Here is a 19,742-nt window from a genome sequence, read left to right as displayed (position 1 = left end):
TTGCAACTATTTTACAGATGAGAAAATGATTTGCAGAATAAAACCAAATAGCAAGGTCACTTGTGGCAGGATTACATTATTTATTACTCAATAGAAGACCTCTATGTGGTTAATTTGAATTCTGTACCAAGCTGAGTCCTCGATTCTGGATGCCGCAGGACATAGACTCCTAGCTCTTATTAACAACATAGTTTCAGCCTGTATTATTAACTCACTACGACTCAATATGAGAGTTCCAGAAGTATTCATTAGTTTACACCTCTCCCCCCCCCCCGCCGCCTTTGATGTGAACTGTTTTGGGGGACAATTTGATTCTCAAATACTTTATGTTTGCTCAGTTTAACTAAGGGCACATTGAAAGTTACAACATCTTCAGAAGATTGGAATCCACGGTACACAGGGAAACTAAATGTCTGTGTTGACTCCCACAACAAGGTCAATGATTTCCAATTTTAAATCTCACCCCCTTTTGGCAGCTTGCCCTGAATCTTTTCAAGTCTCTGAAAGACTTTAAGAAATCTTCAGCTACTATTGTTTTCAAAGGCTCCTGAATGAATGTGTACTATCCAAAGGCAAGCAAAAGCACGCCCCTGAAGACAGTGTAGACACTTTCAACTATTGGTGCGGAAGTTGAGAGCATATGACACTGATTCTGCACCAACCACCAGTGCATTTCCAGGCCCAGTTCAAAGTTCCCTACATAAAAAGGCTCTTCAAGCTTCAGCAATGGCGGGAAATACTCAAAAGGGATAGACTGCTGCCTAATCAATTCAATGTTTGGAGACGATGGAGTAGGAGTAGATAGGGCAAATACACACCATCTCCCCTGGTGTTGCTGGCTGAGACTGTTGGCAAATGCAGAGGGTTGTCCTGAGAAGCCCCTTGCGGTAGGAAATAAGGAATCATTAGACTTGCCTGCAATCTGCGGCATACTATTTTGTTTTAGTGTTTCAAGGAGGAACAGCTTCCCTCCATTTCAATGGGAGGAAGAAAAATGAAAGATAGCAAAAGCTAAAAATCCACCTAACAGTTACCTCTTTCAAACCACATTTCACCAGCTTCCACATGAGAATATCACGGGGGACTTTGTCAAAAGCCTTACTGAAATCAAGATACACTATGTCCACAGCATTTCCCTGATCCACCAAGTTTGTAATTCCATCAAAAAAAGAAATCAAATTGGTCTGGTATGACTTATTTTTGAGAAACCCATGCTGGGTCTTGGTAATCACAGCATCCTTTTCCTAAACGCTCACAGACTGACTGTTGAATTAGATGTTCCAGGAATGCTTTCCCATCTACAGTGCCATTATAGGTTTGAAAGAACTTCACACTGTCTATCAACAGCAACGCTGCTGTAAATCAATAGTAGCACTCCAGAGGAGTTAAGTCAGCTTCTTGAGAAAAACTGCAAGCTCCGTAGGCTCCAAAAATGGCGGAGCCTGTGAACAAACATTACATCAATATTGACTGAAGAAACCATTGATATGAAGCATACAGTAGCAAAAGTGGCGAGGAGCTCAGGTCCAAAAATCTCACATTATATCTCAAGGATGTGATAGTTTTTTTCAATTAAAGTGATGCAACACCACCACATATTTCTCCACTTCACATTCCACTTCATTAGCTGCCACTTATGGGGAAGGGGGTGGGAAGTACAGACCTGTAATGTCACATGCATTCTCCCCAATATACATAACAGGCGTGCCTATCACCCTTCTTCCTGCAACGTGTACTTTGGGCTGAAGAGAGGGAAGGAAGCTGAGGAGATGCCCGATTATCTAGCTCTAGTAGATTTCCTCAAGGACATACCCATGGTCTGAAGTAAGGAGAAAATGCATATATAGTTAGCAGTGACAACCCCTCTTAGGCTTGCACATTTCACACCTTTCCTAAAGCAGAAGCCCTTTTTAAATTAACCTTTCAAAATGGTCTCAGCCAGAGGGCAAATGGGACAATCGCTTGCTACACTGCGGAAGACCTCAGATCTGAAGGTGTTTTGGGACCATTCTCCTGTTGGTGTTCCGTTATTCCATGTACTTTGCCCTATCAGGTCTCTAGGCTCCTCAGGTGATTGTTTTGTCTTCTCTCCAGAGAACATGTCATGATAGTATAGCAGGAAGCTGAATCCTTTACACATTTTAAGGGAATAAATAGTCTCTCTTGGATTTCTTGCCCAGGGCTTGGTGCATTCCAGGGAGCTGTCAGGAAGGATTAAGCTTCCTCCCATCCCTGATATCTCTCAAATGGCTCCTGGCTCTGATCCACGTGCTTGCTTCAGCAGGATTGGGGAGGGCCAATTTGATAAATCCTTCCTGACAGCCTGCCTGTCACATTACAGAAGCCACTTCCTCCAGAGCCAGGATGACAGTATGGATTGCCTCTCATTCAGCGCAACAGTTCTTGGGACCCTGGGATCTTTGTATCTCCTGTGGATGAGCGTGGGTGGAAATGAGGCCCCAAGAGCAAAGTTAGGGGGACTCAGTTTTAGACAAGAGGGAAGTAGGAATGATGGGTGTCCATTAGATTCCTGGAAGGGTTGCTGATTACTCAGGAGGCAAAAGATCTTCTCCCAGAGTCTTAATCATCAAAACGGAGATTCATGGATCACAAGGAACAAAGACTCCTGGATCCACTTTCTTATTAGAGACTCAGATGCATCAGCTTCAATCTAGAGGGACAGCGGGGGGCGGGTACGGGTACAGAGAGCCACCCCTTCAGAAAACCTGCTTAACTCATTTTCTAACCTTATCTTCCACCCTCTTTTTGAGATGCTGAATAGTTATTAAACCATGACCTGCACTTTTAGAGAGACTTTACATGGACAGTCTACTCAACAATCCACTCAAGAGGCAAAACAAATATCAGAAACAGTTCACATGGTACAGATCAGAGTGTGCAAATTTATCATCTGATGTGACAGGGATAAATCATGCATGTAAATTGCGCAGAAGACAGGAAATGGACTATAAATGCTATAAAAAAATAAGGCATTAAGAAGTGGAAGAAATGGAGGGAGCATCAAAGATGCTCCTTGCCTGTGGTGCCATTTATTTTATGACTGGCCCTGCCATCATCATCATCATCATCATCATCAGATTTATATCCCATCCTTTCCCCTGACAGGGACTCAAGACAGCTTGCAGCTAAAACAGAGACAGCTAAAAACATAGGAAAAAAGCAGTCATTAAAAAAAATAATGTAACACACATACACACAATACATCTATTAAAACGAACAGATCATTACAACAAAAACATCACAGCACCAGCCCTTTCCTTAAAAACAGTTCCTCAAAGCCTGTTGGAACAAGAAAGACTTCACCTGCCAGCAGTAGAACAAGGAGGCCATTAACTTTGGCTTCCACAGGGCTGTCAGTTCAGACTCAGACAGACAGACCTGCAGCTTGAGAGCTCCAAGGCAGAGAAGGAACCCTGACCGCCAGCTAGTAGGGAGCAGTGGTTGTGGTCTGGCTTGGCCGTGGCAGGGTGGGCCAACCTCCTAGCTTTGGTGTGTACAGGCCTCGACAAAGGTTTATCTCTTTGCTTAAAGCTCATTTGCCACTGTTGGAGAAATGAGAACATTTGTATGCATTCAAAGGAATTATTTCATGCAAATGGCCTAACATTTTTAATGCCTTCTGCATTATGAGCAATATGGAAGGTGTGTTGTTCCATATTTGCTTCAAGGAAAAGGAATACTGGCTCTCGCAGAACACCTGGGCGTGAAGGTAGTGGTGTGGTGTGTTATGCTTAGGCTGTGTTAGACTATGAATGTGTCAAATCCACAATAACGTCTCTGTTTTTATCTTGGAGGCTATGGAATTGCGAAAGGGGGGAGACAAGGAGGGGCCAATGCCTCCTCTTGCCCTTCCCCAGTAATGCCTGACGTAAATTTGCTTAGTGCATGGAAATCTGCATGTTTACATTTTTATCCAAGGAGCTCAACAGGGACGCGGACTTATAAAAAATATTGGGGGGCCCCCGGGAAAGCTCATGAATAATAAATAAGCTCATGAATATGCAAATAAAGTGGCGCCTCCTCCTCGTGAGCGAATAGGGGAGAGCGTGCTGCGCCTATTAATCAGCTCCGAAGGAAATTGGGTGGAGCTTTTGCTCGGGAGGGAGGGCAGGAGGCATGCAGCCCGACCCTGTGCATTTTGGGCTGGGGGAGGGGCGGCGATGGCGCTCTGCTGGAGGGGCGCCGGAGATTATTGGGGGGGCGGAGCCCCCCCAAACGAATTTTTGAGGGGGCTCGGGCCCCCTCAAGCCCCATGGAGTCGGCGCCTATGGAGCTCAAGGTGGCCTACAAGGTTCTCCTCCTTCCCGTTTTATCTCCACAACTTCCCTGTGAGGTAGGTTAGGCTAAGAGACAATGATTGGCCCAAGGTCACCCAGTGAGCTTCATAGCTGATTGGGGATTTGAATCCTGGTTTCCCAGGCTCTACTCTAACCATCTTTCTGGCTACAGGAGCTAAGATTTTAAAGTGCAGAACCCCATCACCTGCTGTATATATAAATGGCAGTTTCTCTCCTGGTGATTGTCATGTTTGAAATCTATTAGTGAAGGATCAAGTGCATGGTCCCCTCTCCCCAATGTCCACAGAGCACAAAGAGAATAAAAGAAAGGGGGGGAAATACATTTCCCCCCTGTCTTTCTGCCGCAGCTATTTGAGACAAGTTGTTGAGATGGATACTGTGTTATGTGAACAACACCTCATGTGGGATTCACTACAAAGCCAAACTGAGTTGTGTTGTGCATTGTTTAGCAATGGTACTCTGTGTGCACCTGACAGTGGAGCCTGGAACATTACCATCTACAAGGACTTGAATAATATGAAGATTAAGGATAGAGTGGAAAAAGGAGACAGAGGGCAAGGAGATAAGAATTATATTAACAGGAATGACATTCTGCAGATTGTAAGATGCTATGCCCAGGGAAAAGTCACTCGTTCTGTATAAAACAGGGGTCAAAGTTCTTCAGGAGAAGTGCATAAGGGATTCTGAGGAATTACAGAGGATACTACAAACACAACAATCTGCACATCTCTTGGTGGCAATGAAAGTGAATGCATACCTGCAAGATTCCTCACCATGCAGCCCTGTTTATCTGAAGACAATTTGGAAACTTCTGCTAATCCAAAAATCCTGCACTGCAATATTCCTATCATTGATGAATTATGAAGATTTTATTGGCTGCCTGTTTGTTTCTGTACCAAATACAAGTTGCTAGTGTTGAACTTCAATGCGCTTTATAGTTTGGGGCTTGGATAACTTAGGGCTCATTAGCATGGGTCCAAGACGTTTTCTGCTAGACCCACACTTTCTAGGCACAAGTCCAAGTGGTTTTCCCTTGCCCTGCTCTTTTCCAAGGGAAAACCTGCTCTTTAGCAATAGATTGGAACAAATGGCAGTGGGGGGGGGGATGAATTACTGTTTGCTCCGACCAAGTGCTAAAGAGTGGTTTTTCCCAGGAAAAGAGAAAGTGTGGATAAGACCTTAAATCAGTGGTTTCAACCAGTGTGCTGTGGCACCCTGGGGTGCCTTGAATGATGGTCAGGGGTGCCACGGGCAACACTGGCCTCTGTCCCTCTTTCTTCCCCTTCTGATGGCCTCTCACGTCTCTGCCTCCCAAAGGCTTGCACAGCTGTTTATTACAGCAGCACTAGCTACAAGCTCTGCAGGCAAATGGTGCTTCTGGGAGGCATCTCTCTTGGGGTGGGGGGAGCAGCTCAGGGACCAGGGGCAGCAGAACTAGCTGCCAGAGCACTCCCAAGGAGGGGAGACGAGAGGAGGCTGAGGGAAGACTCCCCAAGGGGGAGTGTTTGAAAAAGGGTGAGAGGCTGCCGGCTCTGCAGGCAAGGGTGGCATAACTGGGCTCCTGAGCCCCACAGGGGTGCATCAGAAAGAAGGTCAAGGGAGACATGGACTCAAAAAGGTTGAAAACCTCTGCCTTAAATGACTTCCTTTCATACTGAACTCCCCGCCCCCTTGCCAGAATTAACTCAATATGTTCTGTGCTGGGAGCCTTCCCTGTTACAGGTGAGGTTGGCACCTTCTGAGTGTGGTGCTTTTTTGTTGTGGCATCCCATCTATGTCATACTCACCCCCATGAGGTCCATGGGGAGATTGTCTTCATAACATAGGTTAAGGCATTTTTATGGCCCTGGGTCTTTGGGGAGTGCGTGTGTATGTTAGCATTCAGGGCTGCTCCAGATGACCTTTTTTGATTGCAGAGGACCTGTTTATTCAGCACTCATCCTTATTTGATTGCAAAAGCATTTGTGGTGATTAGAGTAGATCTGGTCTTTACTAAGCATTCATTCTGATTTTTACAGGTTGGTTATACGACAGTGAGCATTCATCCTGATCTGCTTGTGGGGTGTTCCCGTTAATCCCTGGGTCATCCAGTACTTTAAAATGCATTTCCCCTTCACTTCCCAAATGGGAAAAAGTCCAGGTTTTTAAAAGAAGCAGATTTGCTGCACTAGGGCAGAAGAGAACTTTAATCTGCTTGAATTGTATCAACCTAAAGTATTTGTATGGGCTTGAATCCCTCCCACAAAATTTTGAGCCTGGAGGCACCCTTAGATTTGTGTGTTATTATTTTAGTGGTTTATATAGAATTGCTTGAGAACAAGGGTGGGGAAGCCACGTTCCAAGCACAAGACTCCCAAAGCCGCTCTTTGTAAGGTTTCCTTTGTAAGAGCCCTGCTAGTTCAGGCCAAAGTCCAATCTGGTCCAGTGTCCTGTATTCACACTGGGCAGCCAGATGCCTGTGGAAAGCCTGCAAGCAGGACCTGAGGGCAACAGCACCCTCCCCACTTGTGATTCCCAGCATTCAGAGGCATACTGCCTCTGTCCATGGAGGTAGAACACAGCCATCAATAGCCTTATCTTCCTTTAGGGCTGCATCACATTTTACAAAATCCCTATGGGCAAGAATCCTGTGTATACACCACCATGTGTGACAATCCTGCACCACATGCATCTTAAGGGAATCAAACATTCAGCTAGGTATCACAAGGTTCCTGCTCCTCCCTATAGCAACTGCACCTTGCTTCTATAGCATAGCTCTTCCTAGTTCTACCACAAGAGGGAAGCACATGACACTACATTGCCCATCTTTGATGTGAGGGATGCCTTTTTTTATATAGCCTAATTAAGAACCGCAAAGCAGCGTGCGTACAGCTGTCAAGAGATATACATGCATGTGTGACCCAGCTCTGAGAAACAAACAACTGCACTGGAGTTCTTCTGGATGGCACTGGGTATGTAGTGCAAAGTCAAAGGCTGTCATAATCTCTGCATGTTCCTGAGCAGTCTGCCCCCCCATAGGCCAGGGAACCTGAGTGCACAGGCCGCTGTTCCTGCACCCAGCAAACTCCCTGGCTCCCAGTCCATTCTTGAAGCTAGATCCTGCAGGGAGGGGTCAAGGGAGCCCTATCTAATGCCTCCTCGCACATGTGGCAAACTCACAGCCTTTATTGATTAGCATCCAGGACGATGGAGATCCTGAAAGGGAAAGGTACATAGATGACATTGCCAAGCAGACGCCCAACAAGGTTCCAGTGCCTTGGACTGCGTCTCGGCAGACAGCAGGGTGGCAGATACAGGGTCTCCAAGCCAGAAACACCTTCACCTGTTGCACAACTGTCTGTCAAAGAGCTTGCAAGAGCTTGGAACAGTGCAGGAGCCTGCCTGGGGGAAGTAAGTTAACAACTTCATTATCCCAGTCCTTGCTGTTGGTCATGGGGTATTTCTCCCTCGTGGCCTGCATAGAACGGAGTATGAGATGGATCCTGCATCTGAGAGAGACAGACAGAGAGCATCAAGCAGTAGTCAGCATCTGGAGCTCATAGTCCCTGGTCCTGGATGCACAGGAAGTGCTTGTGAGGGGGTGAGACAGAGGGCACCCTGTAGCCACCTGTGCTCAGGCTCCCTGCCCCGCTCAATATGGGGGATGAAAGGACTGCAATAGCTGCGTGTATCTATCCCTTGTGTGGGTGGCAGAGGAACTTTGTGAGTTGTGATCCTGCAAGTCAATGGTGCTCATCAGCCAAGAGTGGCAATGGTTGGCTTCTGCCAACAAAGAGCTTACCTGTTTGTGGGTTTGAATGCCTCCTGTGAGTGGGAGACATTGTTCCCCACTGTTGAAGGGAAAGAGTGTTACAGCAATATAGTTCAGACAAGACCAAGAATTCACATATACAGTGGTGCCCCGCAAGACGAATGCCTCGCAAGACGGAAAACCCGCTAGACGAAAGGGTTTTCCGTTTTGGAGGTGCTTCGCAAAAAGAATTTCCTATGGGCTTGCTTCGCAAGACGAAAATGTCTTGTGAGTTCCTGCAGGGTTTTTCCCCTCTCCCCCTTTTTCCCAAGCCGCTAAGCCACTTATCAGCTGATCCTAAGCCGCTAAGCCGCTTATCAGCTGATCCGCTAAGACACTTAACAGCTGATCCGCTAAGCCGCTTATCAGCTGATCCGCTAAGCCGCTAAACCGCTTATCAGCTGATCCGCTAAGCCCGCTAAGCCACTAATAGCGCTAATCCGCTAAGGGGCTTGCTTCGCAAGAGGAAAAAACCGCAAGACGAAGAGACTCGCGGAACGGATTCTTTTCGTCTTGCGAGGCACCACTGTAGCAGGGGTTGGGATTAGGGCTTATGGAGCCTTCCAACCTGGCTTGTGGCCTCTCATCCATTTGCCTCCTCCTATTTTGCCCTTCTGTGGTTTCATCTGGCCCATAGCAATCTAAGCACCATGAGGAGAGAGAGAAAGAGAGAAAGTTTGTCCACACTGGAGTTTACTGTGTGTTTGCAGCTGCTTGCCTTCCCATTTAATTTGCACAGGCTGCATGATAATACCCTCAACAACACAAATCTCTGCACATCCCCCGTGTAAATTCAGGGTTACCTGAGAACAGGGATAATAAAATAAACTGGAGTAAAACGGGCTCCAAACTGCTCCACACAATTTACAATTGGTTTCCTTTCTTTTAGGGCCATGCTTGTAACTATTTCTAATGTGCTTCGGAATGGATTTCCCCCCTTTGGATCCCCCATGTTTGCACAAAACCAGAAAGGTGCAAAAGAGAGGTGTGCTGAGAATTTACAATTGCCTGATGTTGGTGCTTTTGTGCACTTCCTGATGGGGGCAGGGATTCTCAAAAACAAAGTGCATGTGCAGCTACCTGTGCACATGCTCTGTCGGTACTTAAGCAGCATAATTGAATCAAAAAATTAGAAGGCAGGGACAAACACAAAAGAGAGCACCTACTAGTATGAATGAGAAAGACAGAAGTTGCTCCTCATATACAAATTCAGATATGTGCTTGAGTGGACTACTCCAATCAAATTCAAATGGGGGGGGGAAGTGGACTAAACAATGCTCAAATGTCAAATTAAAAATTAAAAAATTAAAAGCAGCACCGTATAGATCAACTAAGTTTGTTCTGGTATAAGCTTTTGTGTGCATGCACAAAATGGGTGCAATGGGTATGGTTTGAGCCAATCACCCATCTCCTACTACCCTTTTGAGAAATACCACCCTCCACCCTCCCACTATATATAAGGGTCTGGTGACTTCTGTTTCAGTGTATCTGAAGAAGTGTGCATGCACACGAAAGCTTATAACCAGAACAAACTTAGTTGGTCTATAAGGTGCTACTTTTTATTTTTTATTTTTTTTATTTCAACTGCGTCAGACCAACACGGCTACCTACCTGAATCTAGAATGCTCAAATATGGACAAGGAGAGAGAGAGAGAGAGAGAGGGAGGGAGAGAGAGAGAGAGAGAGAGAGAGAGAGAGAGAGAGGAGAGACTGATTGGCAGGCTGGCAAGCCAACTGATTGCAAGCTTGGATGGTCAACCACAGAGTGTGAGAACCAGAGTACAGGAAGCTTTCCTGTCTGCCTGTTTGATAGTTTCTCTCTTTCCCTCTGGAGAAAACAAAGTAGGAGAATAATGAAGAAACCAATGGGTGAAAGGTGCAGAGAGGGGAATGAATGACTGAAATGTGGGCTGGGGAAGGCCAGCCAAAACAAAAAAGGAGGAGATAATGATGGATAATGGGTTTGGCTAGGAGTGTGAACCAGGAAAGTGCAGAAGTGGGCAACAGAAAAAACTTGATCCTAGGTCAGTCTCTCTCTCTCTCTCTCTCTCTCTGTGTGTGTGTGTGTGTGTGTGTGCGCACAAATGAATGAATGAATGGGCAAGTATATGGATTGGCTGTGTGTATGGATGGATAGTTGGGTGTGGTGTTTGGTTAGATAGTGCATGTTTGTGAGGGATAATAGAAGAGAGAATATATGGATGGTGAATGAATGGGGTGCATGCCTGTATACACAGAAGTGGGTAGGTGGGATTGTTGTGTGAGAGAAATGAATGGATTGTGAAGGGGAGAAATGGACCCACAGAGAGAAAAAGAGATGTCATAAAGAGAGAGAAAGTGGTGTCACCAACAATTTTTTTTTTTTGTCACCCACTAATTTTTCGCCAGTCTACTACCAATAGGTGGGCCACCAACCATTTCCCCTTAAGGCAATGTGGCCCTTGACTGAGAAAGGGTGCGATGGGGAATACACAGGAGACAGATGCAGCAGTTGTACAGTACTTGAAGCATGCTTTCCCTCTTTCCTTGCTTACCTGTGTGGGGTGCTTTGTCCTGACATCTCCAGGTGTAGGAGTGGAGGTAGCTGTTGGGTGTCTATGCCTGGAATCTCAAGTTCTTGTATGAATTTACACTGGTGGCGGTAGGCTGCGAGTGAGCGCCGAGTCCAATCATATTCTGTGCTCTGCCATGGCAATGTGTGTGGAGCATTTGTTGATGGGAGAGCAGTTATTTTACATGCCTTCCCCTGAAATCAGTGGGGAGGAAATTTCTTGCACCAGGTCTGGAGGTGGTGTCATCAATGGAGGCATGGCCACAGGAGTGTAGAATATGGCATAAATGTGTGGTCACCTCCATCTACCTCACAACTCCACCTTGTTTGGGCCAGTTTCCTGACATGCGTTCACCACCACTGCAGACGCACCAGCATAGCATCTGGTGTGTTTGCCAGGGTAGTGATGCATGTGGTGTTTGGCCAGAGTAGCAGCATTTCCTCCAGATTCTCTGTCCCCATCAGCTGGTGTAACTTGAATTGGATTGCTCTGTTATTTGTCTTTTTTTTCTAAGCTAAAAAGCCCTTCTTCCAACTACAGTCAAAGGAAACTATCAGTACGGAAAGACTAATACTAGAACCATTTTCTAACTCCCAACCATTGCCAGGGGTCTGGCAACAAAACCGACCAAAGAAACATTAGGTACAAATAAATAAATAAATAAATAAATACACGTTGGCTGACATATTAAAAATCATCGTACAGATACATTTACTTTCTGTCTAAAGTGGACATGGAGCACAAAGAGAGGCACTTATGAATTAGGCTTGATACATTTATGAAGGCAAAAGTCCAGAAGTTAATGTTCCATGTGTGCGATGGGACCCTCTTTGACTCCTTGCCTCAGGGCCCCCCTCAAATGGCTGCATCCCAGGGATCAACTGTGCCTGTGATTTAATGAACCCAGCAGACAGTTCCACGCCTGCTGTGTTCTCTGCAGACCAGCTCATTAATATTTCCCAGCAAACAGGAACTAGCTGATGGGAAGTGGGTGGAGACTAGAAGAGTGGGAGTGCTAGAAATAAGGAGACCCACTGGGAAGAAGTGGGGTGGATAGTGAGGGACACAGGCAATACATAAAGAAACACTTTCAAGGCATAAAGAGCGTCAGTGGGAGCACACTGGTATCCTGCACTTCCCCAAGCAGCTTGGACTGGTGCACAGAACATTGAATTCACACCATCTTATCTTCACAGCAAGCTAGTGAAGCAGGTTAGGCTGAAAAAACAGGGACTTTGCCTGTCCCAGTAAGCTTCATAGGTGATCACAAGTTTGAACCCTGTCTCTTCCATTTACAAATCTTTCAACTAAGAGTATTCCACACTAGCTTCGGAGTCCTACCACACACAAGGGTGTCTAGAGAAAGGAGAAAAATAGCTGCTATGGTGGCTTAATAACATGTGAAATGATTCCTTCCAAAAACTTGCCAGTCTTACTTTTCTCTGCAGAGTTCTTAAAATGATGACAAAGTCACTAAAAGACCATTTGTAGCAATCCAGAGTGAATTTTTCTTTGACCTTTCAGGCCAAAAGAGGGGTGTAATAGAGAGGCCAAGTGCAATAATTGTAGCTATCATTTGGTCACCTGAATGCATAAAGTATATCATTATGGAACAGTTGATAATAGATCATTGCCTCTTACGTTAGGGAAGTATATATAAATGAAAAACAAGCAGGAAGGTAACAGGCTTTTTCTTTGTTGAAAATCAATACATGAACTCACCTTAATATGTTTGAAATATAGCAGCTTATTGACCACAAATTTCAATAATGGACCTGACGCACAGCTAGCAATGTTCAAAACAGATTTAAATTTGGATTGCTAGTCACTCCACTGCTTTTATCCCCTATGCAAACACATCTGTCTGAACGTTGTATAACCCTGGAAACTTTGTTTCATTATCCCCACCCCCGAATAAATCAATAAGGATACAGTGAAGAGTTCAAGAGAGGGGTTTTTTATTTTTATTATTTTTGAACAGGGCAAACATAAGAACCTGCTCAGCTAATGGTGATGCAAAGCAGTGGGAGCCCCCAAATCTAGGAAATTAAAATATTGGGTAACCCTGGATGAAAACAGAATGGCTAGTGCTGGGAGGGTTCGGACACAAAGCTGGGAGACCCTTCTCATAGATAGCGTCTGTGTTTCATCGGAGTGTATGTCCCCCTATTCAGCAGAGCTAACGGCAGCTTCGGCGGTGAGGTTTAAGTTGTGGGAAATGGTTTGAGGAGAAAGGCATAATATTTTGCGCTGTGCTGCTTCCCCAGTCAGATTTGGAACCCCAACAGCAGTTTAAGGGTAATAAACAACAAAGGGTGATCCAATCACGGATCTCCTGCGTTTCATGCACTTTGGGCCTGAAACTCAAATAGCCTAGCTGCACTTATTCACACTCCAGTAACTTCTTGCTTAGATTACTGTGATGCATTCTACCTGAGGCTCTCTTACAAAACAGACTAAAAACTTGAGGCGTTCCACAATAGGGAAGCAAGATTGTTAACAGGGACTGGCCAATATGTTCCTACTACACCAGTGCTTTGCCATCTGCACTGGCTGCCAGACTGTTTCTGGGTCAACTTGAAAGTGCCAGTATTAACATTTAATGACCTCAATGGCTTGGAGCCAGGTTACCTGAAGGATCATCTCCTCTCAGATATACCTGCCTGGATCCTAAAAGCATCTTCAGAGGCTCTTCTTCAGGTACTCTCCCAAATAAAGTGAGATGGATGACCACTAGGGAGAGGGCCTTTTTCTGAATCAACACCAGGATGGCACTTTGGTTGCACAATGCCTTCCCCAGAGAGGCTTGCCTGGCATCTACATTGCAGTTTTTTGGCAACAGTGGAGACCTTTTCTTAGTTCCGCACTTTTTTATTTTTAAAACCCTGTTTTTATATCTTGGCTAGTGCTATTTCTCTGCTGTTGGTTTTATTCTGATGTAGATTTAATTTGTTTTTTTTTAATTTCATTTATTTATTACATTTATATCCTACCTTCCCTCCAAGGTGTTGCCACCATTTTATCCTCAAAACAACCCTGTGAGTTGGGTTAAGAGGCGGTGACTGGCCCAAGGTCACCCAGTAACCTTTATGGCTGAATTGGGGTTTAAACCCTGGTCCCTAGGCCCTACACTCCAATACTCTAACCACTATGCCACACTGGCTCTTTTGAATGTTGTGTTTTTATATTTTAAAAATTGTACAACAGTCAGATAACTTAGATAACAGTCAGATGGTATAAAAATGTTGCAAATAAAGCAGTAAGTAGTTCCAATTCCAGAGTCATCTGTGTAGGGTAGGACAAGAACTTAAGACTGGATTTAAGTCTCGGCCTCACTGTTCTGGAAGTGGAGGCTGAATTCATTTAGAACACACACATACACACAGTGGGAGGAATTCAGCTAAGCACTACAACAATCATTCTGTCAGTGCATGCTTTTCAGTTTGCTAGACAGAATGATCCCCTCCTTCCCTCTTGTGCACCGTTCTGGGGGTTCTCCTGACCCCCAAGCCAATTTTGGGATGGGTTGCAGGGGAGGAAAGTGGGGGGGGCATTGCACTAGCAGAAGTCCTTGTGCAGGCTAGTGGGACTTGTTAGTTGAATCTTCCTGCCATGTGTGTGTGTGTGTGTGGAGAGAGAGAGAGAGAGAGAGAGAGAGAGAGAGAGAGAGAGAGAGAACACTTCTGAAACACAAAAGGAATACGGTCAGATGTGCCTAATCCAGAATAAAGACCTTGCTTCCTCCAGACTTTATGGGAATATATACTGTGAATTATTATTATACTGAGCAACCCTGATAGCACTCACCATCAGCATCTCACTGGTCAGGGAGTTTACGAGGTCTGAGACGGATGAGCGAGGCTCTGTTTTATGGTCAGGCTCCTCGTGTTGTGTCTGTCCTGGCACAGGAGCTGTGTTTACCGCTTTGCCACCAGAGGGCAATCTGGGAGAGATAGGAGAAGCACATTAGGCATACACTTTGGAGACAACAGAAATACGTACAGGATTCAAGACAAGGAGGAAAAACATAGCTCATGGCAGAACTAGAGAACTGAGGGCTAAACCTCCAGTACTGCTCTGATAACCCATCTCATTTCTGTGATTCCCCCTACAACTTACCCCTGTGGAATCCCAAACCAGCTTTACGTACTTGCTTTTTCAATGTTTATTTCGAGCCTTTGGACTCAGCAACCTTCTCTTCTTCTGTCCCTTCTCTCCTCTCTCCCTGTCCTTTATTGACATTTAAGTTGTTAACCCTGTGAGGAGATGGGCATGTCCCTTTTCTATGTCACACTCTATGAATAAATAAAACACCCACCATATCACTTCATCCTCACTCAGGGTCTTTCCTGGTTCTGGATTTAAGATTATCACACACACACACACCCCTTCCATTTGGATGGACCATCTCCCCACCACCAAAAGACCCCATATGGAACTACATGTCTTTCTCCTTCTGAGTATTTAAATACCATTTCTGTGCTGTGTCAATACATATGGGATTGAGCTGGAAAGGGCATACTGAAGCTTCATGGGCTGTAGGTTGGTCTGTGCTGGTACTTCTTGCAAACTCTCTTCCTGCCTCTCCAGTCCATTAACCTTCTCCAAATACAAACATTCCCTTTCACAAAGAGGCAACCACCTTTGTTTGCTTTCCTTGACAGGCAATTTCTGAAATGACGTACAGCCAGATGGTTTCTCTGCCAGCCTCAGTGTATGCAGAGTTCCCAAGAAACCTGAGAACTGGATGTCTCACAAGGGCCCAGGGAAAGAGCAGAATTGGGGCACTCTGCCTGGGCCAGGTTAGGTCTTTAGTTCAAAACTTGGCAACAGTTCGTTAACTCTGTAACACCTCATCTTTTGCCAGATAGGTTTGGGCAATGCTGTTTTGGCTAGTCATCAATTATGCCTCCCGGTGCCATTTCATATTGGGCATAACGTGGCAGCTGCTTTTCAAATTACTTTTATTTACCACACAGAGGGAAACTGATAAGTGGTAGCACCCTTGGAAATCCCCTCCATTGATTGGTTTCCATTTTGTTCCCACAGCAGCATTGCTACAAATAAGCAATGTGATTAAGGAAGCAACTGTCTTATTGCATACACATACAAATGTGCCCTCTTCCAGGGTCCTGTGAGCAAAACATTCCACTCCTAGCTCCATGGCTGCATTCAAAACATGCCTGATTTTATGCCCCTCCCCTCATTTTTCAGGAAGGCTATTGCAAGCTCTCCAGAAGATCCAAGGATGATATGGGCTGCTTCAGTGGTCTCATCGTGTCAACTGACACTTATGACACAGTCACAAACAAATCAATGATCTCCCTGTGTCAGTGTTTGCAGCACTCACAAGAATGTGGGAGCTCAAATTATCCAGGGCAGGCAAATTGCTACACCTAGGGTAAGGAGGTGGAGCTCTACAGGAAGCCAAGAGAAAGACATGAGCCAGGAGGAAGAGAGAGGAGCTGCCATTAAGCAGAAGGCTGGAAAGGGCACATAGAGGAGGAGAGACATAAACTTGCTCCTTGCCCAAGGAAAGGATATTGCAATGGATGCACAAGGAGACAGCTGGCCAAAATTATAGACTGCTGGACACACAACGCAGGCATAGAAAGGCCCACACACTGAAATATAAAGATACAGAAGAGAGTGTGTATACCACCTGCTTGGATGGGTTCAAGGAAAATGCAGATAATCAAGGGACAACTCCATGTTACATGTACTGAGGGTGCAGGCATGGGAAGCTGGAAATTTGCCATTTTCTGGATGTAGCCAAAATTGTCTAAGTGAAGAAGATGCTGAGCCCAGAAACACCGACAGAATGTACTTTGCTTAGAATATGCAATTGAGCATGATGAGTGGTTGGGCGGTGTGTTTGTTACTAGCTTGAACAGCTGGTGGGCTGTGGTGCAAGTATTTGGGCTCCGAAACCTGCTCTTCCAATGTAGCTCTGTGCAAATTCCATGACAGAGTGACGATCGTCATAGTGGGAGGTGGTTCATGTGCATCCTAGTGTGAACTGAGCTCCTGTAGGCAGCGGCGTAACCAGCCGCTTGGGTGCCTGGTGTGTGGGGGTCTCCTACAGCTGGGGGTGGGGCGATTCCTGCCCGTGGGGTCGTGGCGAGCTGCCCATGGGGGTGTGGCAATCCACACATGAGGGTGTGGCGAGCCTCTCCGATGTCTCCCTCTCAGTTGTAGGGTGGCTGAGGAAGAGGCAGTAGGCAGACGCAAGTCCCACGCTGCCGTTTCAGGCAGTGCAGAACCTGCAGACGCCTAAACCACCACGTCACTCCTAAAAAGTTTTGTAAGCTCAATTTTTTAAAAACTCATTTTGTCACCCCCCCCCCAGTGATGACACCTGGGGTGGACCACATCCCCCGCACCCCCTTCCTCCGCCACTGCCTGTAGGTTACTGGAGGTAGAGCAAGTTTGTTTACACCGTAGCCGTGAGAATGTTGGGGTTGAACGTGGGAGAGCCAGAGTCAAATCCTCACTCCGTCATAAAGCCCAGGGGTAGTGGTGATGGGTCAAGCTATTGTTGAGGAAAGGATAGGAAATCAGCACACAGTCTCACTCCCCACCCCATGCAGCAATGTAACTAATGAAAAGGCCTAAAGAAAAAAGAATTGTCCATAAGCTTGTCGTTCTAGCCTTCTCCGTGCGTGCATATGTGTGTGTGTGCGCGTGTGCACAGCACTGTGGTGACACACTCCTCTCTCAGTCTATGCACATTCATGTTGAAAATTGAAAAGACATAGAAAGCTGACTTATACCACATCAGACTACTCGTCCATCTCTCCCAGCACTGCTTAATCTGACTGGCAGTGGCTCTCTAGGGCCTCAGGCAGAAGACTTCTTCTCATCACCTGCCTCCTGATTCTTTGAACTGGAGCTAGCTGCCAGGGATTGAGTGAGCCTGGAAGCTTTCGTATGCAAAGCAAGGGCTCTCTCACTGAGCTTAACTGCACATGTGGAGGGCTCTCAGCATGCATTCAGGAATGAACTCTGAAAAATGAAGGTTTCCTAAGATGCAGAGAGGAGCCCTCCACGATAAGAATGACACCTGCCAATAATGGACAGTTTCTGGATTAAGTTTGATCAGCTGGACCTCATTCACACAGGTTTTCTATAGGATGTGGGGGCAGGGGGAGGAGGAAAGCCTAAGAAAAATGCAGACAAGCATTGTTCAGAGGCAGACAAATAATATCAAGGAGATGCTGACCAAGATGGAAAACCCAAAGACATTGATTATATACAGATAGCCTCTTGACATGTCACAAAGATGCTATAATAACCACAAAGAGAGAGACGAGCATATGCCAATGGACTTATGTAATGGCTCATTACATGCGCATCTCCAGGCACGCTGACATGCAGACACATCACACACAAGATCCAAACACACTGATACCCATCAATAAATACAGCAATACACATACACATAAATAGATCAACAAGCATCAGGCTCATGCAGAGGGACAGACTCTCGGGTGGGAAATTCTAGATATAAAGATTACACCCTGAGGCAGACCGACACATACAAAGATGCTGGGTGTACAGTGACATACAGACTAGTACATGCATGCACAGATAAAGGAGACCAGAATAGCTGGAGACCAAAAATAGAAAAGAAAAAAAAGTTAAAAATAAAGTGAGATCAAATGTGTGTGTGTATGTGTGTGATTGACTGTCAGAAGGTATGACAAATCCAGAGTTATTTTTGCAACCCCAGAGTACTGGATCAGCTGCAAGGCTGTCTGGGAGTTGGTGAGTGCTGCAGAAGTCACAGGATAGGGAGAGAGATAGAGAAGAGAGAGAGAGAGAGAGAGAGAGAGAGAGAGAGAGAGAGAGAAGAGAGGGTGCCTTTCATCCCAGGATCTGCAGGATGCCTCCTGCTGGAACGGAAAGAGGGTGGAGAAAAGTGTAGCAGGAGAGAAACACACACCCATATGCACACACACACATACATCCACACACACAAACCACAAAGATTCGTAGAGGAGAACAGCCACCACACACAGAGAACAAGGCACTGGACTGGAGCTGCCGAGGTTGACAAGGGGGAAAGTTCAGGCAGCAACAAGAGCAGCAAGGCTAGAAGAAGGAAGAGGAGAAAGTGCAAGGAGGATGAGGGTGAGGATATATTACACTGGGGTATGGGATGGCAGAACATCGTGTGATTACTGCTGAGGAGAGGAGAGACTGAGGTAAAAGGGATTTCAATGCAACCAGAACAACCCCTCCCTCCTTCCCAGCAAGCCCCCAAAGACTGCATCACAAGCCCCTCTGCAATCATTGTACAATCATCAACATTCCATAGGCCAGGCAGGCAGAAAAGGTGGGTGGGGGGGCAGGCAGGTAAATAAAAAGAGGCAAGAGAATGTGGAAGAGAGGCGTAGGGAAACAAAGAAGCGGTATGGCGAGTGTGCAGAGGAAGCAAGGGAGAAGGTGACCACAGGTGGAGAGGAAGAAGCAGAGGCAAGATTCCACAAGGAAGGCAGGGAGGGGAACAGGTTGAAAGACAGAGCTTGAGACAGATGTCCAATTCAGGCATTACTGAGTCTGGTGGTAGCTGCCAAGATCCTCACTGCTCCATCGCAGGAGGCTTTAGTAATGCATTAGGCTCTGATCATAGATGGGTATGCTGATCACATCACTCTTTCCCACACTGTCAGCCTCCAGAGAGAGGGGGAGCAGTGGTTTGGAAAGGAATGGTGTGACCAGTGGAGCAGCTTGCGATCAGAGCTGAATGCATTACCAAGGAGATGGGGGACCAAACTAATACGTGGGAAGTTGTTTTCCTGAATCTCAGTAAAGTATCAAGGGCCTCACAGGAAAACAAGAAAGGCAGGTGGTAACTATGACTTCTTCTGATTCAGAAAGTTGTTTTTTTTTTAAATATCAGATACAGGAACTGAAGACAGGAAGCTCTGAGAGATGCTGAGTTCCTGAGACACAGACAAATGAACAGTTCATATCTCCCTACATCTCCATTGAGTCTGCTATCCTGCATGAGATCTGCACAACATTTGGGAGAGGTTTAGGTTTCCTTGTCTGACCGGGCTTATGGCACCAGAATTT

At 45.9% G+C, this 19,742-nt stretch overlaps 1 protein-coding gene across 5 annotated transcripts in view; it reads right to left on the bottom strand.

Moving 5' to 3' along the window:
* Positions 1-19,742, bottom strand: part of SYT7 (synaptotagmin 7) — a 225,810-nt gene that overhangs the window by 26,246 nt on the left and 179,822 nt on the right. For all 5 annotated transcript variants that reach the window (XM_081200660.1, XM_081200664.1, XM_081200661.1 and 2 more), the window contains one exon: positions 14,469-14,604. In XM_081200660.1, coding sequence (XP_081056786.1) covers positions 14,469-14,604 — 136 coding nt within the window. The remainder of the gene's footprint in view (positions 1-14,468; positions 14,605-19,742) is intronic.

Source organism: Podarcis bocagei (assembly GCF_964188305.1).
Source record: "Podarcis bocagei genome assembly, chromosome: 1".
Lineage (NCBI taxonomy): Eukaryota > Metazoa > Chordata > Lepidosauria > Squamata > Lacertidae > Podarcis > Podarcis bocagei.
Note: the sequence above shows the minus strand (reverse complement) of the source record. Positions and strands in the feature narration are given on the sequence as shown.